The sequence below is a fragment of the Nelumbo nucifera genome, chromosome 2 (genome assembly GCF_055504915.1).
Source record: "Nelumbo nucifera cultivar China Antique chromosome 2, China Antique-T2T, whole genome shotgun sequence".
Taxonomy (NCBI): domain Eukaryota; kingdom Viridiplantae; phylum Streptophyta; class Magnoliopsida; order Proteales; family Nelumbonaceae; genus Nelumbo; species Nelumbo nucifera.
Window position 1 is genome coordinate 12,878,673 of NC_142650.1, and position 27,017 is coordinate 12,905,689.

The 27,017-nt window shown below is 36.8% G+C and overlaps 1 protein-coding gene across 1 annotated transcript; it reads right to left on the reverse strand.

Moving 5' to 3' along the window:
• Positions 1-1,972: 1,972 nt before the first annotated feature.
• LOC104597224 (alanine--glyoxylate aminotransferase 2 homolog 3, mitochondrial) lies at positions 1,973-6,274 on the reverse strand. Its single transcript, XM_010258666.3, has 9 exons — positions 5,863-6,274; positions 5,237-5,467; positions 4,993-5,163; positions 3,910-4,053; positions 3,605-3,784; positions 3,190-3,415; positions 2,841-2,954; positions 2,676-2,762; positions 1,973-2,318 (listed from the first exon to the last, which is right to left on the reverse strand). The coding sequence occupies exons 1-9, from the start codon at positions 6,094-6,096 to the stop codon at positions 2,275-2,277; spliced, it is 1,431 nt and encodes a 476-aa protein (XP_010256968.1). The 5' UTR covers positions 6,097-6,274; the 3' UTR covers positions 1,973-2,274.
• Between the last annotated feature and the right edge of the window lie 20,743 nt (positions 6,275-27,017).

The following is a 27,017-nucleotide window of genomic DNA, read 5'->3' on the forward strand; positions in this document are numbered from 1 at the left end:
TTGATGATAGGGATGTCAACAATTGTAATTAGGTATAGGTTTGGCTCAACTTGAGCCTAATCCGAAGGTGCAACAATTTTATCAAACACAAGACAGTGAACCAAACCAAACCCAATCCATACATGGCACCCCCATACTAAGCCAAGGCTAAAGGTTTGAATGCTACAATGTCAATGGGTTGATTTTGGTAATGGTCGGTCTCGATCCAAATTGACTTGCCGATAGGGGTACAAGTTGGGTGGGTTGGGATGGGTTTATGGTCAACTCGGGCCTGACCCTAAAATTTGGGCTTAAGGCTTGAGCCCGAGGTCAAGCCTGATCTTCCCAACCTAAGCCCAGCCTGCATTCTAATTTGATTCACTCGGGTTGGGCTCGGTCCTGGCCCAGGCTTGGGTTGGTTAATGAACCCACTCTAAAATATAAAATATACATATATTTGTGTATATTTGTAAATATGTATGCAAAGAATGTATGTGTATATATATATATATATATATATATATATATATATATATATATTTATATTTGTGTATACATATATATGTATGTATGAATGTGTATAGTTGGGCCAGGTTCGGGCTCAGGCTAGGCCTACCCAAGCTGCACCCCTACTTGTCGATGACCCAGTAGCTGAATGATATTTTTTTATTATAACAATAGAGGGCTTTATTTATTAAACACAACGTAAGGCAGGACTAGTAAAATGGCTATCCACCATGTGGTTGCTCCTAGGACGATAAGACTGGTTTGGCGAATTCACATTTGCACCCCATAGAGGGTGCCCAACAAATGCATCGCAATACATCCAGATTGTGTATTGGGAGTATCTCTCAATGGCAAGTACAGGAGATGTTCCCAATACACAATTTGGGATGTGTTGAGAAAATTTGGTATCCGAATTTGATTCAATATTTGACAGATATTGAAAATAATTCAAATTTAAATTCGATAAAATATTCAAATATTCGATTCAATTTGAATTCGACCAATTAATTATTTTAAGTAATTAATAAATATATAAAATAAATATTTTATTTATTTAATGCATATAAATATATAAATTATTTATATATATATATATATATAAATTATATAAGCATTTAAATAGTTTATGTATTATATATAAGAATTAAATAATCGGTCAAATTCAGATATTTATCAAATTGAATAAGGTAATATGCAGATGTGAACTCCACTTTGGCTATGTGGTGAGCCAAATTGTTGGCAGAATGCCTAAAATGCTGAAAAACAGCTTGGGAACATCGCCTTGTAAGGCTACTAATATCAAACCAAAGGTTGTGACTTGTGAGAGGAGAGAACTCTGTAAGTCTATATGGTCTCGTCTTTAAGCTGAAAGGCAGTACGCCTCTGTCAGAATTTTGTCCAGTCCAATCTTAAGAGCTTCAGAACAACTCAGTCTAATGGGCCTGGCCTCTGCATCGAGGATGGATTGGCAGCGGATTTGAATACCCCGAGCCCCAAGCACTGGCCTGTTATGATCCCTTGCCACATAGGCTATACCAGCCCAACCAGAGTCCACTTCAACACTAGCGTCGCAGTTTATTTTAGCCCACTCTTACGGTGGAGGCCAATGGGGCAAACTAACAAAGGGATTGCCTCAGATATCAGAGATCATCTTGCCATGCACGCTAGCACGCACAGTAAGTCAGTCGTGCCTTCTTATAGTTATAATGGGGAGAAGGAAAATCTTGCATTCTATATGGGAGGGGCTCTTGTGAAGCCTAGAAAGGCGGAAGCAGCAAATTACTTCTACCGAGTTTCCCAACAGGAGCTTAACTCTTTCTACTGGCGTGGCGCTGTTTGATGCTTCTGATCAATAGGAAAGGGAGGAATACAAAATAAGCTTATATCCTAGCAACAGGACTGGGTGTGTAACAGTTGTGCGGATTCCAATTGCTTTGCATTTGAAGTCTATATATATACAACTGAATTAAAACTGTTGCCCATATCATATGCAAAGACCTTGTAAGGGGGCACTCTGCTCATTTAAATTTATTCTAAGCCAACGAATAGTAGTGTACAGTCTCCAATGCAAATAATGCATATGCACTTGATATCAATAGGAGCGAACAGGCGAGGGAGAGAGAGAGAGAGAGACAACGAGGTGGTGTCTCATCATCTCCTTGCTAGATATTTAAGCATTCCATCATATCGACATATATTAATAATTTGCATTGGAAAAACATGTACATAAATAGATTAACGGGCAAGAAGATATGCAGATGACCCATTATACACCACAACAGCAACCCTTCACATCTTCGACATTGTGTAGTCCATCACATCCACAAGGAAATCTGAAACCATGGAAATTTAGACGGAAAAACCAGGTTAATGAAAAAGAAAATTAAAAAAGAGAACAAAGAGGTAACCTGAACAATGATGGTCCAGCTGAGAACCAGACGAATTTTCCCTACCAAGGAGCTCCCACATTGGAACTGGAGGCTCGCTCCAAGAGATAGGAGGATACCGAATTGGGCTTATTTAATGAGCTATGGAGGCCCAGTTTAAGCTCTAAAATATGGTTCAAAGAACTCCTATTCAAATCTTCATGTGTCCATGTGTTGGTATCACGTGTACGTGGAGCCTCGAGGAGAAGAAAACAAAAAGAAGAAAAGAAACCAAAAAGTGCTTATCTCAAGGTAAGTATTGACCTGCATCCTCCTTGGTGAAGCAGAGGGGAGGTGTAATTCTGAACACATTGCCATAGAACCCGCCTTTTCCAATCAGCACTCCCATCTCTATAAAATTAACTTTCAGATTGGTAAGAAAGAACGCAAGTTAATAATGATGACAGACAGAGAAAGAGAGGATGTAACCTTTCATCTGGTCCATGACATGCAAAGTTTCATCCTTTGCTGGAGTTTTCAATTTGCGATCTTTGACTAGTTCAACTCCAAGCATCAAACCCCTTCCCCTTACATCACCAATAACTGCATAGACCAAATCTGTTCAGATTTACATGTGTTTATTTTGTAACAATGATCCCCTTCCTCTACCTGAAGCAAAATTTGCATTTATTGGCAGTACAAATCTTCTTATGCCTCAATTATACAATACGAGTAACATGAATTATGGCTTTTATACATTTGAAAATGTGCATGTAGTTGCATAATCTTAGGAGAGTTCTAAAATCTAAGCATACCAGGACAGGGCACAGTAACTTACTTTCATACTTGTCCTTGAGGGCTGTAAGGCGCTCTTTCAGATGAGACCCCACTAAAAATGCATTCTGCTGAAGCTTCTCTTTCTCAATCACTTTCAGAACGGCAAGCCCTCCAGCAGTACATACGGGATTCCCACCAAAGGTATTAAAGTAACTGCGGTGAGTCAGGACCTGTGCAATCTCAGGAGTGGTTACCACCGCGCCAATGGGAATACCGTTTCCAATGCCCTGAAGTCATTACAAAATCATATATTCTAATCAGGGAGAATACATATAAACTGTAGACTTTTTTTTGGTAAGAAGTTCTCCAACAAGGAAAAATTTTAAGTTCCATTGAAATTTAGGGGCACGCTACTCCGGGATGCAGCAAAGAGAAATTGTGGCCAGAAAATTAGAATGGAAGTTGCAAAAATTCACCTTGGCCATTGTCACTATGTCAGGCACAACTCCATGGGCTTCAAATCCCCAAAAATGACTTCCTGCGCGAGCAAAACCCGTCTGGACCTCATCAGCAATACAAAGACCCCCAGCTTTCCTTATGCTGCTGTACACGGCAGGCAAGTAACCTGGTGCCAGTTCCAAAATTCCACCCACACCCTGTAAAAAAATCATGGAGACCCACTTGAAAAATGACACCAGAAAATACATGAAAATTTCTAATCATTCATGAAACCCATTAACATGTAGGTGGGGGAGAGGAGGCAAAAACGTAGGAATGCTACCTGTATGGCTTCAGAAATGAAACCAGCAACACGGCCGCATGTCCCAAACTCCAGTATATCTTGAACATCCCTTGCATATTTTTCTCCATCTGAACCAAAGACACCCCTGTACGGATCTGGGTTCAAAGCATGGTGAACACCAATCTGTTGAAAGAATGTAATTAGGTACGAAGATTACGAAAAAAGAAGCTTCCAATTCATTCTTCCTAGTACTTCGGTCCCAACAAAGGCAATTACGAATTAGGCTTGACTACCCATGAACCTACTCAACTGAACTAGGACTTGGGTGGGCTAGTGATTATTGGGCTGTGATTGAAACATAATGCGAAACCTAGCCAGCTGAAATAAGAACGTAGAAACCAAGACGAAAACCGCAGGGGTCGGGAAGTCGACTGGCCAGAATACCGGCCCAATCAGCCGTCGATTTTGTTGAGGTATGCAGTGGGACCCATGAATGAGTGACAATAGTGAGTAGGCACTTGTCAGTCAATAGCCATGTGGCCCTTTTTCTTAAACTTCACGTGACAGTATGGTTACGTGGCAGAGTTTCAGACTGGCAATGAAAGATGGTCTTTTCCCACCCTAGCTGCCTCCCTCCATGTCGGAAGGAAGTCGACTGGCCAGAATACCGGCTCAATCAACAGTCGATTTTGTTGAGGTATGCAGTGGGACCCATGAATGAGTGACAATAGTGAGTAGGCCCTTGTCTTGTCTGTCAATAGCCATGTGGCCCTTTTTCTTAAACTTCACGTGACAGTATGGTTACGTGCCAGAGTTTGAGACTGGCAGTGACAGATGGTCTTTTCCCACCCTGGTTGCCTCCCTCCATGTCGGAAGGAATGTAATTGAACTTTGAACCAATTCAACCAAGAGCAATCGAACGAAGTTCGTAATGGTGATGGGATCTGCTCCTCACATCTCCCGTGAATTATAACTAATAAGTATATGGAAGATGTTCCCTATCATGTGAGGCGCCTGTTAGCGCCAGGTGTGAGGATCGTAATAATATTATTTTTTAAGATTAATAAATAAAAAATAATCGCCACAAATGAAAAACGTGAGACATAGAGACAGAAAACTCACTTGAGGGACATTGAATTTCCAGTTACATTGTGCAGTAGCTCCCATCGTCCCAGCAGCATTGCCATGGTATGCGTTCCTGAGAGATATAATATCATGGCAACTGGTGTACAATCGCGCGATCATCATCGCCAGTTCGTTTGCTTCAGTCCCAGAATTCGTGAAGAAAACAACCTGCAAATTCCCCCAGATTCCAAAATTACTAAACACCGAACGACACACGACATGCCGTAATCGAACAAAATACCTTCAGATCTCCCGGCAATTTTGACGCGAGAGCCTCGGCAAAGTCTGCTATTGCGTTGTTTAGATACAAGACGGTAGAGTGCTGTAAGCGCTTCGTCTGGTTCACAATCGCTTCAACCACATCGGGGTGGCAGTGCCCGCAGCATACGGTAGCGATCCCCCCGAATCCGTCAAGGTATCGACGGCCGTCCTCATCGAACAAGTATTGCATCTTCCCATCTACCACGTTCAACTGTGGAATTACGAATGATATGAGGATCCATCAATGTGTATAATGTACAGGGGGCTATGGAAATAGATCAGGAATTCAAGAGATGATATATACGAATTTTTTTTTGGTAAATTACAGAAAGTTTCAAAGAGGAAAAAAGATGGAAAAAGTTTAAATAAATATTAAAAACAAAATAAAGAGTGCTACTGTATTAAGAATTTTTCTACAATACAAAAAATAATAAATGACAGAACGAGAAAGCAATTCAAAGAAGAATCAGAACGAGAGCACAGCACGTCCGAAAATCTCAAAAAAAAATTGAAGCAAGACGAAGCACCAAAATGTAAATGCACGAATTTGATCTAAAGAGAGGAGAGGCAAAGATTAACGTTTAGAAGGGAGATGCAAAAGCATACAGGTTTCTTATAGAAGTAAAACATGGAAGGGCTGAGATACTCCTTCCTCTTCTGCAAGATCTCGGCCGCTCGTGGTCCGGTATACGGAGGAGGAGTGTAATCGAAGGGGGGCAGTTTGGGGAGAACATCGACGCTTTCCTCAAGAGTCGCTTCGCTTCTGGCCAACTGAGAGAAGCAATGACGCCTCGAACAGAAATCTTTTCGCAGTAATGCCCTTGTGAAAACTCTCTTCATCTTCGATGTTCGCCCCCCTTTCCTCTTCTCACTGTTCTCCTGCTTCCCGGCTCTTCTCTTCTCACTGTTCTCCTGCTTCCCGGTACTGAGAAAAGAACCCCCAAAATACAAAGGCGTTTCAAGAGAAGCAGAGAGATGGAGATGGAGAAGAGCAGGAGACTGGTATAGCAAACAAGGCGGAAACGGACGGTTTATATAGAGAGACAGAACTATATCACGTGTCCCGTTTTTGTCTGTTACTTCGTTATATTTATCTCAGTTAAATTACCAAAGTCACCCTCAGTCACGAGTAGCTTTGGTTGTTGGTCCGACTTTACGGGTAGGACTGCAAATGGATCGGATCGATCGGATATACCTTTATTCATCGGACTCAGATCAAATTCCGATTGAAATCTGATATTGAATGATAGTTAGGCAATTTCTATGATGAACTAAAGTAAACTCTCTTGATTACCTTTTTTTTTTTTCTTTTGAAAGCCTATTACCTTCGATCAAAAATATAAATTCCAAATAACCGTAAATGTTTGAACTTTAACACATCAGATCGGATAAGAGTGTATCTATATTATATTCTATCTAATTGTGGAATGATCAAAGATCAGCCTTGAGAGTATCGGGTTTGGATTTGGATTTGGATTTGGATTTGAGGCGCTTCACAGCACATAGCATGAGAGGTGCCGGTTGATGTGAGTTCTATTTACAACTAAAGCTGTGTTTGGTTACAATACAAATTTTATTTTATGGGAGTAATTGCATGAGAGTATAAAAGGGCAAGTGTAAATTCTGGTTTGTTTTTTATTTAGATTTGAGTTTGTTTTATTTGTTTGCTTGTGAGAATTAAAACAAAGTGGCCTCCATTTTAAATGAAAGAGAATGGAGGTATAAGGAGGGATATTTGTCTATCAAGAAGGTAGAATGCAACATGATGTGGTTCGCACTTAATATGAGAAAGAGAAAGAATTGCAGTAAGGGTAAGGGTGGTGAGGGATTACTTGTAATGACATAAATGCATGATATTCTAGAAAGGTGTATGTTGCATTTTCAATACATATCCAAGGATTATTTTGTATGCTTTTAGCATTGCTTATGCAATAACTCAACCAAGGGATACTGTCTATAAAATGCATAGTTCCATCTCTATGATTATCATGACATCTATATCTATACCTGTATTACTGTTAAAAGTACAACTAATTGAGTGAAGGTGTAGAACTTTCTTCTTGATCCCAACACAATTATAATTGGGAACTTAATGTAGACCCAAACCCTATTATATAATTGGATTGTTTTGGACCCCAACCCATTGACAGCCCTAAGCCTTCTAAACGTTCCAATTAAATCTTAATTTTTTCGTATTAACCACATAGAATGTGCAATTTGTGGGAAAAAAGATTAATTTACTTAAACACCCCCTATATTTTGCAATTGCTTTACACCCTTCTTTATGAACCACTTGTATTTCTATTTGGAAATAGACACATTACCTCTTAGAATGAGTAGAAAATGTAAAAGGGCATGGGTCCATAGTGTTTTTTTTTTTTTGTTTTTTCCAAAAAGCACCCACCCCTAGCTAGCAGCTCTTGTATTGCATGCACTCCACACCTTTTACCGTCCAAGTTATAATATGGAGGAGGGTTTTGTTTCTATAAGATTGATATAGAAACTACTATGTACAATTGGAATTAAAAACCCTAGACCTATGCACTTTCACATTTTCTACTTGTTTTAAAGGTTAAATGATCATTGCTAGATGGAAATACAAATGCTTCTTTAACATAAAGATCAATGAAGTAAAAGTAAAGTGGTTGCAAACTATAGAGGCTGTTTTAATAATATTCAGATAAAGCATGTGCTTTAATAAATATGTGAAACTATATATAGGGGTGTCTAAGTAAATGGTCCAAAAAGTGTAGAGAATCTAATCTATCAAAATACAAGGGCAATGGCGGATCCAAGACCTTTGGTCAGTGGGGGCACACATGTGGCCTTTCCTATTAGGCCTTTTAAAACCATGAAAAATGGTACTCATTTAAGAAGTCAAATTTTATTTGAGTAGGGGCAATTGTAAAGAAAAAAATTAAATTTCTTCATTTGCATATAAAATAATTTCAAATCCAATTGGGGGCAATTGCCTACACTGGCTTCTATATAGATCCGCCATTGACAAAAGGTATTGATGGTGCGCGATCTAGATACTCCTAGTTGGAAGATGATTCGAATTCTGATTGAGCGGCGAGCTGGATCGATCTGCAAATTCGTGGATCAGAGAACCCGGGGTAGCTAACCCGACGAGGTCGCTCCGATGCTTAAGTCAGTACTTATGTTATGAATGTGAACTGAATATTTGAGTGCTTGAATGCTAGTGAGCAAAGTAATCACGTGTGCCTTTGCCTTGAAGTTTCATGTCCTTATATAATGGAGTAGCCGTGGGCCTTACGAAAGAGCTCCGGGATCTCTGGGCTGTGCAGATAAGGTTTGTTCTGTTTTTGAATAAGAGCAATATGTTGATAAGGTTTAGCGTTTATCCTCGATTCAGGTGGAGCTAGGACGAGCCTCATCGTGATCTTGAGAAATTCGGGGTCTGTTGGGAAGGCCTTTGGAGCAGATTATGTGGCCTTTCGGCTCATTAGTTCCGAACTGGCACTTCGATTCGTTAGTGCCAAACTAGAATGGGTATCGAGGTGTTTCTATGCCGAGATGGTTTTTTAGGCCGAGGTGGCGGGATACTCGAGCTCCGAATATTGCAAAATGGGTTCGTTCAACTGAATTGTCATCCCTCGAGTAGATTGCGTTTGTGTATCCCCTTCTTACTAGGTCGTGCCAAATCACCCTTAATCATGTATCAAATGATAGGTGGGAGTTTTGTAAATAAAATCAGAAAACCAATAAAAATTTATGAAATGGAGCAAATTATAAATTTCCAAAAATCAAATAAGTAGGATATTAAATGAAAAGTTTGTGAATTGACGAGAGGGTGGTATGAAATTGAAACTCTCCCTTTGAATAAGTTTGTAAATGTATGAAACACTTGGATCAATAAAAGCCTAGTTCAATGGTTTTCTACTTTCACTAGCAGTACTGCAAAAACAAAGTGGAGTACCAACCAATGGATAAAACATACAAGGCAATACAAAGAATGCGGAATTGAAAGTGATGGCAGCGTTACTTTACCCAAAAAACATATTCTTAGGGCATTTTATTTTAAATATGATGATTATCAGAAGGAAGTGACATCTTTCTAACACTTTTCATAGAATAAGAAAAACTTAGACAAGAGAATAACGCCTAATGATTCCATGGGCGGAGGTAGGGAGATACACAATGAACCTCCCCTGAATTTGTGGTTATGTTCTTAGCTCGATGTGTCAATAATTTTGTTTTGTGAAGTGATGTTAGCAATTCGATCTACCAAACATAAATATAATATAACCAATAATGAGCAGAGATGGTCGTCACTCGTGGTTGCTATGAAACTCATTGATTGGAGAAAAATGCCTTTCTATGTAGTGCTTGCTTATCTATTGGGTTTGCAATTTCTGAACAAGTCTGCATTTCTAGACTCTTAACTCACAGTACTCCAGTCCAATGAGGCGATGACACTAGCAATCTGCAACTTAAAACAAGAATCGTCTACATACTACAGAGAATATATATGATCATTTTGGTCCCCGCTGTCAGCCATCTCCTTATTAAATTCCAAGCATAAGGTTCCAAAGCTAAATCTCCTTATCAATGTAAAGCTCCCAAGCATAAGGTTCCAAAGCTAACTTATTTAATCAATTTTTTTATCTTAAAACAAAGGACAAAGGAGAAATCCCAATTTCTGAACTACAATACCGAACTGCCATATGCCGATATTACCTTGCTACTACGACACTCGGGAGTCGGGACTCGACTATTATCTGTCTCACTGTTTCTGAATTCTGACCAACCCTTTGTACTTTAAACTGTTCCCACTTTAATTCATTTATACCTTTCCTTTGCATTAATTTGTTGTCAACATCAATCTGGTGTTCGGCTCATATCAGATAATGCCTAAAAATATTTTTGGGGTAAATTACAAACCCCTTCTGTGTCATAGGGTCAGTGACAACCATCTCCTGAAATTTCATTTATAACAAACATTTCCTTTAACTTCACTTTGCAATAAATACCGCCCTCCATTAGAATTTTGTCAGTTAATAATTTCGAAAAAGATTATGATTCAGTTATTTAATTTTTGAAATCTTCAAATTACCTTTTTCTTATTTATTTCAATGATTTATAAATCAATAAGTTTTCTATATATAATATTCAAATTCTTTCAGTTGCCCTAATAGATCTTTGCAGATTTCTGATTGGATTCAATATTTAAATGAAATGGTAGAAGTTGGTATATGATAGGTATAAATTTAAGGTTTCGTTTGATTTTCTTAATTTATTTAAGAGATGAATGAATAATTTTTATATTTTAAGATGAAGAGAGACATTCATATTAATGAAATAAAACAAGAAATTATAGAAACTTGTTTTTTTATGTGAGTGAAATGATTCTTATTATTTTAATTGGTTTCATTTAGAAAAAATAAAAATAAAAAACTTGATATATTTTTGGATCAATTAGGATTTAAGAGAAAAGAGTAAGCAAAAGATAATTAAAAAAAAAATCAGGTGGGTATTTTGACAATTTAATACATTCTATCATCTGATTTAAGGGTATTTCTTAGGAAATAAAAGGTTTAGGGAGGTCTTTATCACACATTATTAAGATTAAGGGGCGAGGGGATTTGGACTTTGAAATGTTGAGAAAACGTTGGCAACCAACAGCTCAGGAGTCAGGATGTTGTAACACAAACAAACGGGACGTGATGTAGTAATTACAAAATAGTAAGTACGTTCAATGAAAAATAAATACTGATAACGGTCAAAAGTTGTTTTTAATATTTTTTAAGGGCAGGCTGGTATTTTTAAGGGACAAGTGTCAAAAAAATTTTAATGATCATTGAATGTGCTTACTGCTTACCTTATGACACGACAACCCGTTCAGTTTCCTATTTGTCGCTTTGAACAATAAAACATTGAACCTAAAACTTGCCAGCTGTCTTAACTGAGATGATCAAGGCCTATCATTAAATCAGTCTCACTTGAAGATATATACTTATACAAAACTGTGTGTTTTGAAGCAAATAATTGATTTGTGGTGAATTTTTCTACTTAAAACTCATTAAAACTCGTATAACAAAAAAATCATTGAAAACTCTCACAATTATGCATATCTATTATCCCACATTTGAAATCTTACCCAAAAAGGCCCCATGTCATGTGTTCCTCATCCTGGTTGGATCCAGTCTGAATTCTTGTAAATTATTGAATGTAGCAAATTCCTGCCCTTTATTATATGATGGAGGCTTGGAGAGTCTCAATCAATGTCAAATTATCTTCTCATGTGATGGAAATAAGGTATCACCTACAGGCTACAGAAAATGCCACATTCACGGCGGGCTCTATTTTGATAAAAAAGAAAAGGTTCTGATAGGAGAAATTAAGGAAGCTCCTCTCTTCCTGAGGAATGATGCGGCAACCGGACCTTCCATCAGATCTATGGGTAGATTCTGCTTCCGTTGCTTACAAAATGTACACCTAATTATATTACTATTTAGGTGTGTAATTCGGGTTAGATTAATGTTTGAGAGTGTTTATGCTAAAAATAAGTTTTTATTGAATAAGTGTTTATTTGAATAAGCACTTATTTGTATTTAATATCTAGCTTTTTTATGTGTTTATTTTAAAAAATAAGTACTTATTTTATATTGGGCATTTGGTGGTCTTTTTCTCTAATAAGCACTTAAATAAGCATTTGTGATTCTTTTGTCCTTCATTTTCTTTCAAATTTTCAAAACATCCAATCCAAATTGAACAAATAAAAGTACTTCCATAGAAATGCTTTTATAAAAATACTTTCGTAAAAGTTCTTTTGTAAAAATATTTTCATAAAAGTGCTTTTGTAAAAGTGCTTTTATAAAAGTACTTTTTATTCTTTTATAAAAGTACTTTCGTAAAAATACTCTTATAAAAGTACTTTTGTAAAAGTACTCTCATAAAAGTACTTTTATAAGTGTTTTTGTAAAAGTGTTTTCATGTAAAGTACTTTTATAAAAATGCTTTCGTAAAAATACTTTTATAAAAGTGTTTTCATGTAAAAGTACTTTCATAAAAGTAACAATATTGAAAGGGTATAGTTGGTATTCTAAAAATGTACTAGGGACAATTTTGAGAGAAAAAATTGAATAAGTGTTTATTGCATGAGAACTTAAAAAGAAATTGGAAATTTATTTTTAAAATAAGCATTTATTTCTGGCTTATTTCCCAAACACCAATAAGTACTTAATGGTGTGGTCCCAGCCCAAATAAGCACATTTTTTTTGGAAAAACATGGCCTAAGTAAACATTTTACAATGTTTTCAACTCAGATTTGGCGTTGGATTGTTCACTCAAAATTTGACAAAATCTCAACCTTAATTTGCCCAATTTGCACCCCTGTACCTAACTAATACAAGCCTAACATGCTATTATTGCAGAAAAGTGAGATCCACATTCATGCAAAACATAGTAGCCCGTTACTCATAGCTGTGAGAAACAGCTTTCTAAGGGTATCGGTCCTGCTGTTCACTTCAGTTTTAATGCGCAATTGTGTATAGGAACAATAACGTTTTAGGCTTAGTTAGGAAGGAGTACAAATGTAAATATGTAGAGTGCAAAACCTTATATTTTACATTATTTTGTATGTATTTGTACAGTATATATTTGCTTTTATACTCTTTCCAAACTCGGTCTTAATTTCTAATCTCTAAAAAAATGGTATCACCTAAAAATAGGATTTATATAGAGGTAACTAATTAATAATCATTGTGGGGTTAGTTCTACATCTTTTTGCATGAAGATGTGATCTTAGCAGTCTGAAAATTGTCTGGTTAAAATGTGTCTTTTCATGCATCTTTTCACATGAACATGTGATGAAAAAAGTCGAAAAACTCTATTTAGAACTTCTCATATATAGCCCAAAATAAGCATTTTTTGATAATTAAATATGAAAAGATCAAAACATGGATTGTCGAACTTCTAAACAACTGACAGCCTACACAAATAAACACGCCAAACGGGGCCTTAACTAACTTAATTTATTGACACATTCAAACAGGCATTAAAATCCAAAAAACCAAAATCAACAATTAGTCATTCATCTTCTCACTTATCCGTCTCATGCAGCCTCTTTATATATTAATTTATTCCTAGCTAGTGCCTCAAATTAAAACAGCTGAACCAGATTAATTGAATGTTCAGTTCAACCCTTCCAAACGGGCATTAAGGAAAACTTTAATACATGCAGGTTTGAGATGAGCCAGTGAAATAAAACACGGCAAATCTCGAATCAAATCGCCAGTCGAGTTGAATGATTTGTCGCTTGAGCCAGTGGAATACTCCAATACATGTGGGGTTAAGTTGGATTGAGATGGTGGCTGGGTTGAATGAGTTATCGCTTTGTCCTTTTATTTAATAAGTTATCAAAGGAGTTGTGAGGAACGTTTTCAAACCGCCGTTGATTCATTGACCCATTCAATAGTTTTTTATCATTTTTTTTTATTTTAATTATTTTTTAATTTTATTATCAGAACCGACTATTTATTCAAATCTAATGATCAGACCATTAACCCAAAAACTGATGTCCAGAACGATTCTATTTTCGAATCGTTTTTTAAAACGTAAAAGCTCGAATGTTTTATTATTTAATCCACTAGAAAACAAAACAAATCACTCAATTCGGGCACTTCAGCTGTTATTAATGAACGGTCCCAGAAGTGTGTTTAATTACCGATAAGAAATAAGAGCAGCGCCCTCATTGGATCCATCTTGTAACCGGTGGGAGATCTGATGGACACTATTTTCCCACCTCATTTAATGGAGTAAATTTCAGTCTGATAAAACCTGCCAACTATCTACAACAAAAACCTAACAGGAGGCAATTTGTATCCTAACTTTTTCAGGGGCAGTTTTTCAATCCAAATTTATAGTACAATTCTTCTTGTCGTGTTGTTTCGTCTGATGTTCAGATAGGAGTTCTCGTTAGGAGGAGTGCAACTGTTGGATGGTGACAGCAGTGCGGACATTATAGCTTACATTGATGCCAGCGGTGAAAAGAGGCAAATTGGTCGCGGCTTGGGTTATAATGTACCGAACTAAGTGTCTCATCTGCATTCCTGGGATGTTGAAGCCAGTGAGGCGATGGCAATCTCTCATGTTCATCATGCAGAGTCTTACAAGCATCTTCCCATTCATGTTTCGGATGTAACAAGCACAATATAATAAACACGTTTAATAAATATTTGATAAATATTATGATAAATGCTAAAAATGGTTTTTAAATTTTTTTCGAAGGTAAGTTGAAGGTATTTTAAAAGATAGGTGTTAAAAAAAATTTCTAAATGCTGATTGAACGTACTTACAACATTGTACTTTATATCTATTTATCCGGACTGATCTGATAATGTGAATGTTGTTCAAGGGTTGCACGTGGTTCGCTCCGTCTAGCTCGTTATCCGGTCAAGTGTTCCTTATTGCCATCATAAATCTTTAAGTCCAGGTTGATCATTTGAGGAAAATACTTGACTCCCACCACGTTGGATGATGTGCAACTTATACGAGTTCGGATGATCTATACATTTCCATGTTACAATTAAGTGACGTATAAAAAAAGTAAAGGACGGGAGTCTTAACTCTTATTATTAATTAATTATTTACATTTTTGTAATCCCCAAAAAAAAAACTTTAACTCATCCACCAAGCTTTATCGTTGACGAGCTGCTCTCAAAAGAGGAAAAAACTTTTGCATTTTAAGAAGGAACGAAAAATAAGGGAAGAGATTGAACAGCCAAAAATCTATTCTGTCAAAAAAAACTTTTTAATCTAATGTTTTTCTTTTCTTTTGATGTTTTACAGTACTCTATATCTACAGCGATTTCAACGGATTATCAACCCTTTCTCGTTTTCATATGAGGGAATGGCAATTTCCCTCCTAGAGTGGGTCGTATTGGCACACGAGATTCTAATTCCTATATAAACCAAATGAACGAACCTAAAGCTATAAATCTAGTCGTACTGCCTACTACTAGGGACAATAATATGCGGGCCAATGGAATGGTTGTTAATCAAACGGACTTAGAGTTGTTAATCGATCCATGCCACCTGTGACACGGCATGACAATGCACAGGTCGTGCCGGGTACAATATGATAGAATGGGTCGTGTTGAACCTGGGGTTTTAGGTCCATGGATCGGCATGACACAGTATGACTGAGTAGGTCGTATTGCCCGTGGCCCACGTATCGGCACAGCCCAACACAATCCATATATATATAAATGATGAAGGGTGATTTGGCCCAACCTAGTAAAAAGGGGACACATGGACACAACCTGACCAAGAGATGACAATTCAGCCTAACATGACCAGTCCACAATAGATCGAGCTCGGATATCCAACCACCTCGAGATGAAGTGACCTCGTGACAAGGTCACATCGGAACGAGATCGCAACAAGATCACCTCGATCCCAAGGCACTTCGGCATTCAACCCAGTTCGGAACTTAAAGGCATCAGCTCAGGGATACCGACTCAAGACCACTACGTGGTGATCCCGAAAATCCCTTCAATGGATTCTGAACCTCACGGGATCATACCGTGTAACATCTAGCATTATCTCCTCCCTCGATTCGGGCGGAATTGATAAGTCTTATCGGTTGGCAACGTTATCTTCCAACTAACGCGGAAACGGATCCCATCGTGACGAAGATCCCAAAACCAATCCGCAAAACCTGCAAGGACTCAACCATATAAAGGCTCCACCCCCAATGGTTCAAGGTACACGTGATTTCTCTGCTCTCTAGCTCTCAATATTCTCAGCAATTTTCAGCTCGCAACAAGTTTGCTAACTTAAGCATCGGAGCGACCTTGCCGGATTAGCCACCTCGGGTTCTCTGATCCTCCTCTTACAGATCAACCTAGTCTGTCGTCCGACTGGAAGCCAGATCACCTCCAGCAGGGAGCAGCTATATCGCGCTACATCAACAAATATATATTTATATATTTATATATTATATATATGATAATTATATAATAATATATAATATATAATTTTGTTTACAATTTTATTTAATCATTGTATATATAAACAATTATATACGTCAAAAATCATATAAAATAAAATTTTTAACTTTTTTTTTATTTTTTAAAATGGACCTCTCATAGCTTGGCCTGGTTTGCGGCCTGGCCTGTCCCAAGACTTGGCCCATGGACCAACCCAACCAACAGCACGGCATGGGCCCGTGTAAGCTTGGGTCGCAGGCTATGTCGCGTCAACCCCCCAAATTATCCCAAGGGAGGGAGGCATAACCTAAAATAACTGTGGGCTGGCACAGCATGATCCGCACTTTGCGTAAGCCACACGTAGGTCGTCCCATGCCAGCCTAACACGGCCCATTTGATAGGTCTAAATGGACCATAGGAACCACTCCAAATCCAATTTTGAAACCAATTCCATCTTTGAACCAAACGTATCCTAAACAATTTAAGTAATGAGTATATCGAATTAGTGTAATAACTTTTTTAACTTAACTTTACATTGAATAATACAGTCTGATTAATACGTATGAATTTATTACAGTACACACTAATTCATTTGTATTTCTACAAGCTTTAAATAACGAACCTAACATTTAAGTTATAAGTGGAGTACAAAATTATATTGAGTTAGTATAATAACCTCCCACTTTTTGTCAAATTGGTTTTATATTAACTAATACGGTCTGATTAATATCGAGTAAATTTTAGGATTCATACTAAGCCACTTGTACTTTGTGAAGTTGGAACACTTCCTCAACGCCAAAGCTCGGCTAGTAAGTTTAAAGTTTTTTTTTTTTATTTTCTTTGATTGAAAATATTGAAAAAATAAATACGGGAATATAACTCCCGCCCGTTACATTTTTATACATCACTTAAACCCATCTACATGTTACAACACGAATGAAAGTGCAGTCAGCGTTATAACGTGTAGATGTATAACCCATCTGGATTCAGTATAGAGTATCATATACACGTGTCACAACAAGGTAGTAAATTCAAAGGAATTCCAATCGACAGGAGACAACCAATTTTTTCCCGGAGGGGTTGCCGAGTCTCAGCTCATTCAGAAGTCAGTGAGTCCAGGAAAGGAAGGCGGAATTAATTGTTTTGAGCCCGCGAGATGAGTTGGAAAGATAGGCCCGAGCCCGAACAGTGTAAAATGTTGATGCCTACTCCTATTGTTGACGCTTGACAGTTCGATATAGTGTCCCACTCCTCAGTTCAGATGTCCAAGTTGTGTTTGTCTTGTATGCACGGTTGACGTATCTGCTTACGCACCACCGAATTACCTATTCCTGAATCCTGACACAACAACACATGGGTAGGAGCGTATCCAATTTAAATCACACCACGTAGCATTGACACCATATCAATACACCATTATCCTTCTGTCCTCAGAGGGAAAATCTATGATGCAAAAAATATATGGTATGAGAAGATTTTTGACCAATCAAAACTTATCATAAATTTTGATAAATAATAGCTGATTAGCTATTACGTTTATGATTTCAATGGATTGGATAGAAGTTTTTCGTATATCATACTTTTACATATCATAGTCGAACCCGTCCTGAAAAATCAGAATCATGCTAATGATATGCGTGGGTTAATCATTAGTCAGGTCAGATGAGACCGTGAGAGAAGAGAGTTATTCCCAACTATAGCCTATTATATTATTCATTTGGATGGTCGCACTCACAAACACGTCAGCAGTGACATAGTGACATACAAAAAGAAATGTATTATTTGATCAATAGGTATAACAAACTATCACACATGTAACTTGTTGTTTAACTACTTACCAACACTCTTTCAGCTTCAGCATAGTGAATTCCCAGTGTAGTGTTGTGAGCCTCGGTTGGAATTTCTTAATGAAATAAAACTACGGATTTCAAAATCAAAATCAGTAATTTTGATTTTTTTTTTTTTTTTTTTTAACAAAACAACTGTTGCTTCAGCAACATTAATGATGATAAGAATTAATGCCCTGCGAGGATTTCTAAGGTGAGAAGAAGCTACTTTTACTATTTAAGTTAACATTGATCATAATCCCAAATTATAGATTTGGGAGGAAGAATTCAGATGTGGCTTATGGTCGTATAGTGGGCCTTACGATTTTGGTTCTCATTAATCAAGATATTTATGTTTTTTTTTATATTTATATTTATGTGAGGTTTGTGGAATATTTATTTATTCTGGTGGATAATTAATTTTTTCACCTTGGGTGGGTGGGTGTGTGTGTGGGGGGGGGGGGGGGGGGGGGGGAATTGCCATTTGGATGGGACAAAAGTACCCCTTTGAATAATGAATTTTTATGATTAAAATGGGCATTGTCTTATTTACTTGGGAAATATAAGAACATGAGTGAGTAAGTGCATTTAACCATATAAGAACATGAGTGAGTAGCTTATATTTATTTATTTTTAATAACTACAAAATTCTAAAGGGACAAAGAAACGAGAATAGGGTTGATGTGGACAATTACATTTTAGAATATATAAGATACTATTAAATTTCAAATATCAATAAATCAAATTTGGGTCTACCTAGGGTACACGTCAGGATGCAAAGTGTGGTGTGACCATTTCAAATTAAATTAAATCAGCTGTGGTGCGCCCATATCAAATTAAATTGTCAAGATACCAGGTGTAATTGTCCAAATCATTTTTGTGTCAAAAGTTAAATCATTCTTATGTCATTTCACATGAAATCATAACTTCATAGTGTTAGGCGTAAAAAAAAACTTCAGTGGAGAGTAAACTAAATGGAAAAAATAAAATATAAATTATTAATTTTAATAATTACTATTCATTTTCATAATTAAAAACCTTTTTATTGGAATTTATGCCAAAAGAATATGTTAGAGTGAGGAGTAGGACCATAATGGTCACTGTGATATGTGCTCTTTGACTCTTATGTTAGAACTCAAAATACTGCTTTTTATTTCAATCTCAGCCAACATCTGCCTTACACGGTTTTTTACATAATCCGAATTTGTTAAAACAATTATTATAATATTTTCTATAAAAAGACTTTGATAAAAAAATTTCTAGTAAAGTAATAATTGAGTAAAACTTTTTCAAGCCACGGGTTTCTTAGAAAGCATGAAGATCTATTCAAATTATAAGCTTTATGGTGAGAGGGTCCCTCAAGGCTCAGTTTGGAAGGAATACAAATGCAAATATATAGAGTGCAAAATTATGTATTTTGTATTTATTTATATTTGTACTCCTTCCAAACTGAGCCCAAGGGGCAATTTCTTGTTGAGATTGTAAAATCCCAGATAAGGTCCATATCACAGTCCACCCCTGCCAAGAATCAGGCCATCCTTGGCAAATACGAATCAGACCTTATCAAAAATGTAAAGTGGTTGTTTTGCTGTATAGAGAAGCTGGAGGATATATATCTATATCATATATATAACCACCACCCCCCCCCCCCCCGGCCCCCCCGGTTCTCTTGTCTAACTCAAAATCTTCTCAGATTAGATGTGGTAAAGACTTGGAAGTATAAGGCTGCATTTGATATTTTTATTTTAAAGATTTATCTTTTCTTTTTTACAGTTACAAACTCTAATGTTTATACGGATATTTTATCCACAAAAGACGTGTCTTTATGCGTTGGTATGCAGAGCAAGTGCAAAGCATGGAAGAGAACAAAGGCACTAGGCATATGACAAAACTGCTTTCTCCATCAGTTATCAGAACATAATACAAGCATTGGAGTTCCACTCTCTCTCTCTCCACTCAATTAGAAGTATCATCAACATTATCATTATCTTTATCATAATAATAATAATAATAATAATAATAATAATAATAATAATAATAATAATAATAATAATAATAATAATAATAATAATAATAATAATAATAAAATAATAATAATAATCTGTATTGCCTAATTCATTCCACTGAGAACTAATTAAGCAAGTTAATTGGTCCATAAAGAAATGGTGATTAATTAATAATGGCATCGATATCATTACACAAGTCCAAGGCAAGGGGTTACAGGACACATAAGGCTTAAAACATGGGGCGCTAAATCCAGAAATGATTATTTAGTATTATATCGATAAGAATCTGTCGTGCTGATCACTAAGCTCTAAGTATGTGGTCATGGATCCACATGTAATCATCACATGGTATAATATAATATGTGGTCATGGACTCTGCGGTGCCTTATAACTGAGTTGGACGTTTAAAAAATCTATATCTATTCATCTATATTATTTATAAAAGTGTGAAGAGGGGTCTTGACGTTTGAAATTTTCATTGAACAGCTTTAACCCTATATCTTAAGGTCCCAACAGGACATATATATAATTGTAATTTGATAAAATACTTCACATTAATTGACACAGTTTAAGAATAGACATACTTGCTTTTGGTTTTAGCTAAGAAACAGCGAGATAAAGAAGATATATAGTCTGAATTTCCTACTAACCAAACTCTACTATCTTTTCTACTAACCCAATGAAACAATTCCACCTGTTCATAGTGTTGGTAAGGGTCCTATTTCTTTGCAGCAGTTGTCCAGGCGTTATGCTAATTCCTCATTGCATTCATTAAAAAAATAAAAATAAAAATATCAACTTTTTTGCATAAACCTTTTCTAAAGAATGAAGTTTGCTGTTCCACCCACCACACCCCCTCCTCTAATCTTGGTGCTGCAATTCCCTGCAAATCCAATGCTCCCCTTGTAGTTCGACTCTCTCCAACCTACTATCCTCTCGACAACTCCCGACCAATTCACCTCTCCTTCAATGGTGACTTTGATCTTAAACACTAAACCTTGGAAAAATATGTTTTTTCTCCTATGAAATTTTGTCAACCATAATTATATTTTATTGATCATCATAGAATAATGAAGATTTTTTTTTTTGAAAAGCATAAAATAATGAAGATAGCTTTTGTTCCTATGATACTTTTATTTGAAATAAATATAGAATAGAAGAAGTGTTCTTCGTTGTCCATGTAGAAGAAACATATAAAAAATATATATTTTTAAGTATTTTAAAATTTCAGAATGAAGAATTTCAAAAAAAAAAGTATTAACAAAGGAATTAACAGCTATCACCTTTAACATCTCTCCATTCATCCATGTTGCTTCTCCAGCCGACTATAAGTTTTTCTCTTATTTAGGTTTCCAATGGTAGAGAAGAGAGAAGGGGAAGAAGAGTCTTTTTCGTCGATAACTAAAAATTAGGGAATACTAGCAGCCCTTGTGCAATGAACAAGAAAAAGATGTTAAGGTTTATTGGGCTTAAAACTTATTGATCTATGGGACAACACGAGGGTAGGGATGGAAAATTTTGCCATTTCCATCGAGTATCCGGCCTCCCCAACCAAGCGGGGATGGGCATAGAAACTACCTTAGCGAGGACAGGGTGGGGATAGGATTAATAGGAATTGATTTTAAACTCAGGGTTGAGACAGGGAGTATGATCCCCGCTCCGAACCCGCCCATTATCATTCCTATCCCGGGGGTCGTGCCCCAAACCCATAAATACAATTCCAATAATTATGGTAATGTAGTATCAAATACTTATGAAAATTATTAAAATTTTCCAATTATTTATTTGAATAATCGGAAGTTTTATAATTTTACTTTCACTAAGTTAAATTACCAAAATCACTAATTATTTCTCAAAAATTATAGTAAATACCAAAATTACTGAGAATATAAAAAATAGATTTATATTTATTGAAATTAATTTTCCACTAAAAAATAAATTACTGAAAGATTTTAATTATTATCTGATAATATCATTTAATATTAATAAATTGACCAAAATTACTGAAAATATCAATAAGTACTTACTGCTAAATTACTGATAATATAAAATTTACTAAAAATGTAAAGGATAAATTTGTATTTATTAATATTTTGATTAACTATCAATTTTTTAGTAATTATTGATTCACTAATTAATTCTAAAAATTTCTGAAATTAAATTACCAAAATCAGTAATTTTCATCACGTAATTTTTAGCAATTATCTTTTCCAATTTACTAAAATTATGAAGATAATTTAGGTGTTGATATTTACTAAAAAATACTCAATAATATCAGTAATTATTGAAAATATCAAAAATGTTTCACAAATTAAATTTAACCACGTTTTTTGGTTTTTATATGGTTTATTGGGTATGTAATCTAGATTAAGAGGTGTTTTAGGAGGAATTTTAGGTGAAAAAGATAGTTTAGGAGAAATTTTAGGAGGAGGTTGGCTAAGTGTTTGGATACATGAGAGAGAGAGAGAGAGAGAGAGAGAGTTGGAGTGGGACTTCAATGAAGAAGAGAAGGCTGCCACGTGATTATATGGAAGGGCTGGGTTTTAGACAAGTTTCCATTTTTGTAGATTGGGAGAAATTATAGGAAAAGACTAGAGAGAGCGATTATATGAAAAGATTTCTTAAGTAAACGGGTTTTCTTCCTAAAATAAAGTTAGTGGGTTTTCTTCCTAAATTAATGCAGCAAAAAATGAGGGATTGCCATGCCAGGTCACAACTCCATAGACTTCTAGGGGGAATCTTGCACCCCTCTAGAATTGCTCCCTTGGGTTAATGGAGCACAAAGAGGCTACCTGACGTGGCATAGCATTAATTTAGTATACATATAGATGTTTTAAAAAAGATTTATATTTTGAAAAGAAATATATTTTCTTTAGAAGAAAAGAAGAATGCAATGGAGACCAACTTTTGGTTAGTTATTGAAAGTTTAAACTCTTGTCACATGGGGCAAAGGCAGGTATCAGTATAACTTCTTGGTGGTGTTTCTTCTTTCACATGAACCAATCAACAACTCTTCACTTACTAGAAGAAAATGATAGAATTGGAGTCTTCCTCCTTGCTATTGTCATACCTGGAAACAATTCATGAATTGAAGCCCTTGTTCTCCATGATCACCAAATGCTCGATCATTTTCATTCATCTTTTTTTTTTTTCGTTTATTTCCTCAAGATTCTTATAAAGCCCTCCATGATTAGATTTTTTACGTGTTAAGCTACAACCAATTGCACTGGACCCTTCTTCCCTTTTGGTTCAGCTCTTTGCAACACCTCATCAATTATAGGGTTCTTATGCGATTTATGAACCCTAGGATTTAGTAGATGCACAATAGCATTACCTGATCTCTTTGAATTCGATTGTGTTTATGTTGAATGTACTTTCTAGGCTTCTTTTTATTTTGTTTTTTATGATATTAGGAATCTAGAGATTTCTGTGATTTATCACTCTTTAGTAAATCTTAGTGTTAATTGAATGCACTATCCTATTGCTTGATGATCTACATGAATTAGGTCAACCCGAGAATATGCTTTCTGGGATTTTTGAAATTTGAATGAAGTTTTTTTTTATTGGAATATATTGTTTATACAACAATTCCAAGTTTTGGTTCAGGATCAAGATCAAGTTAGAGTTGTGGGTTTTAGTTCTTGAATTCCCTTTTTGGAGATACCACATACACCAAGGTCTTTTTTGGCATATTGGAATGGGAGAATTCAAGCCAGTCCAAAGGTTATTTCTTTGTAATATTTCTTGTTTTGGATTGTTAATCTTGTGCTAATTAATAATCTTGCTACAACTATAAAATTGAGATTTTTTTCCCTCTTCTTTTCCTCTCTCTCTACTTGATATCACGAAAAGATAAAGATGCATAAACTTCCAAAGTGCAAATGTGATCAAATGTCCACATTTATTGGCCTTATGTAACTATAAGTTTTGTGGAAAAAGGATTTGTAAGTGTAATTCTAATACTTAAAAATAAGGTGTAAATCGTGTAACGGTTGTCTCTAGAATTGCAATTCGCAAGCAAAAAAAAAAAAAAACCTTTTTGGGCCTCAAATTGCATTTTTTAATATTTTTATAAATAAATTTTAAAAATTGAATTAAAAAATATAAATTAATACATATAACATATTTATACATTATTTATTACTAAAATATATATTTATACATATATATGTATATAAATATATATAATTAATACATATATATGTGGCATGGTCTAAACCGTTCGACCCAGCCTGTCAAACCGGTGACCCACAACCAAGAGACAAAAACGGTTCGGCCTCCAGATTGGTTTTTAAAACATTGGTTCAAACATTTTTGAACCAACTTTCTTTTTCATAGCCAAAATCTCAAAGGAAAACACTTGTAAAAAAACTACATTTATTTATGTTTGTCCAATTTATGTTGGTTTTGTTTTACACTATTATTTTTTATTTACAAATTTGTTCACATTTTTTGTATATCTTAATTCTTATTTAACATCTCTTTGTTATTTTATTTAATGAGAATTTAATTGTTTGTTGGATGAATGCAAACATCAAGAAGGTCCTCCAATAAAAGTTTCTTTAGATAAGGCTTTACCATCAAAGTTGGGCAACTTGTTCAGGTTAAAGGCGTGCTAATACATTTTCCTTTTTTAAGTTTTGCAATAGGGCGCACAAGCCCAAGTGCTAAAAGCCTAATATCTAAGACCTAATGTTATTCTTCTGACATGATATCATCTCTTAAACGTTGTATGTCTCGTTGTATCCAACTTATGGCACCATGTTTTAATATTTTAACCATATATATTAAATTTTCAATTGTCACCTGCAAAGCAAGTGCATAATTACTAGTTAAAATAAAATGGTAGTCGGTAGCATAAGTACTCGTTTGTCTTTTCAGGAAATTGGCTCTTTACATTAGTAGTTGGCAATCCAATTACATTCTCTCCAATTCATTCATTCATTCTCTGACTCTGATAGAGTAAAACACGAGCATTCCACACGATATATCCAATGCTGATATAAAATTTTGGGAATTAACTCATTCACACTCTACTGATGTGAATGATTCAGTTTTCCATCAAATCAATTCACACAACATTTATGCTTGGCTGGTCGAGGGTTGAGCGAGACAATGCAAACGCCACTTTGCCAGTTTTTGCATCACAGCGATAATATAGCCTCCAAAAAAACAGCTCAATCCATAAGGCTATGTTTGATTTGAAGGCAAAAGTAGGGAAAGGAAGAAAAATATAGGAAAATCCTTATAAACCTTGTATAGATTTCCTTGCCTTTTCCTACTTTTTCCTTCAAATCAAATACAAACACAGCCTAAGGGAAAAGGAGAATTAAATATCTATGACTGATAGTACGCAATCCGGTCGGTCCTATCTGTCAACAACCTTGCCTCTGACTGGAGCAACAGGGGGCTTAAAACGGAGAAAAAAGTGGGGAATCTCCGGGGAGGAATCCGGTGAGATTGCTCCGAAGCTCAAGTTATTATTCTCTCAAAGGCAAGATAAAACCAGATGGCGCAAAGTTCACATACATTGTTCTTGGGGGGTAGAGAGCTTTTTATAACCACTACGCGCATTCACTCCTAAGCTCCTGTCAGGTCGGGTATGATTACTTCTGTGTTTCTGCTAGTTCGGGTGTCATCACCCCTACTGGGGCAGAACCGCCATTGCTCTCTTTTTCGGAGCCGTCTCTATAACTGGAGATGGCGGTGGCAGGTGACCGTTGAAGTGCGGCTGTCAAGCATCAGATCCCAAGTTAGTCAGGTGCGCCGCCCTAGATACGGACTCCTTCGGTGTCAGGTACGGTGCGGTTTGTTTAGTTCGGTGCCCTGGAGGCGGAGTGCTGGAGTGGTGTGCGAGGTTAAGTCTTGAGTTCGGATAGAGGTGTGGCCCAAACTGCCATGGGGCAGGCTAGTTTGGGTTGTTGCCCTTCGTGTTCGTAAGGCTCGGGGCCTAAGGGAGAGCTTGGGCTCCTTACAGGGAGTTCGGGCTTCTTGCAGGGAGTTCGGACCGCTGGTTTCTCCTTTCGGAGCTCGCGCCTTGGCATGTTGTTGTGTCGAGTTGTTGCCTTTGCCACGTGTTGAGTGGTTACGAGGTCGGGCCAAATCTTCCTTCATCAATTGCCCCCCACTCCTCGCGCTAAGGGTCTTTCCCTGGCATGGGAAGTTCGCGAGGTGGCGGGCGGATTTGTCCCGTACTTCGAATTGGTTGGCTGATACCGCAAGGTGCGTGTCGTCAGGATTTTTCGGGTTTCTCGAGCACCAAAAAGACGGGAAACGCGCCAATCTGCCTATAAATGCTGATAGACGTGACAACGCGCGCTTTATTTCAAAATTCAAACAACGCATCGTTGGGATACGTGACAGCGAGCGTCTTTTCAAATTTTAAAAATGCGCCGCTGCCGCCTTTAATGCGAGGGGACGTGCGCTGGCGCTCTTTTCAATTTCAAGAGACGTGTGGCCAATCACGTCTCGGTCTCAGGAGACGTGCGGTCAGCGCGACTGCGGGCCGTTGGATTGGCTTTGATCTGAGCCGTTTATTCTCGGTTACTGTGGGTATAAATAGTGGGGGACCCCAGTCGCTGTCATTATCCTGCGTTTTGCTTCTTGAGCTCGCGTCCAAGTTTCAGCTCGCGTTCAAGTTCCCGTAGCCCATTTGCTTTTTTCCAAGTGAGTACTTTCCTGGAATCCTTCTTCTCCTTCCGATGTCGAGCTCGGATAGCTCAGACAGTTCTTCAAGGGGGTCGGATGCAGGTTCTACGAACCGAGTTGCATCTCCCGACAGTCCTAGTGAACCTGAGGTAGAACTCGATGAAGAGTTCGAACCCATAGGCCGAGTCACCTCGGGTAGTTTGGCGTCCTCCTCTCGTCGAGGTCGAACGTTAGACAAGTTTGGGCCCTCGACCATGACGCCTGAGGGGCTTCACTCCCTTATTACCCAGTTCCACTTGCCTAGGGAGTACACCTACTTCGTACCC

Excerpts from the sequence above, each read along its gene's own strand:
- LOC104597224 (XM_010258666.3), bottom strand. The coding sequence starts at position 6,096 with ATGAAGAGAGTTTTCACAAGGGCATTACTGCGAAAAGATTTCTGTTCG. Across the intron at positions 4,054-4,992 it reads GGAAATTCAATGTCCCTCAA|ATTGGTGTTCACCATGCTTT; the intron begins GTGAGTTTTCTG and ends TTCTTTCAACAG. Across the intron at positions 2,763-2,840 it reads TGTCATGGACCAGATGAAAG|AGATGGGAGTGCTGATTGGA; the intron begins GTTACATCCTCT and ends TTAATTTTATAG.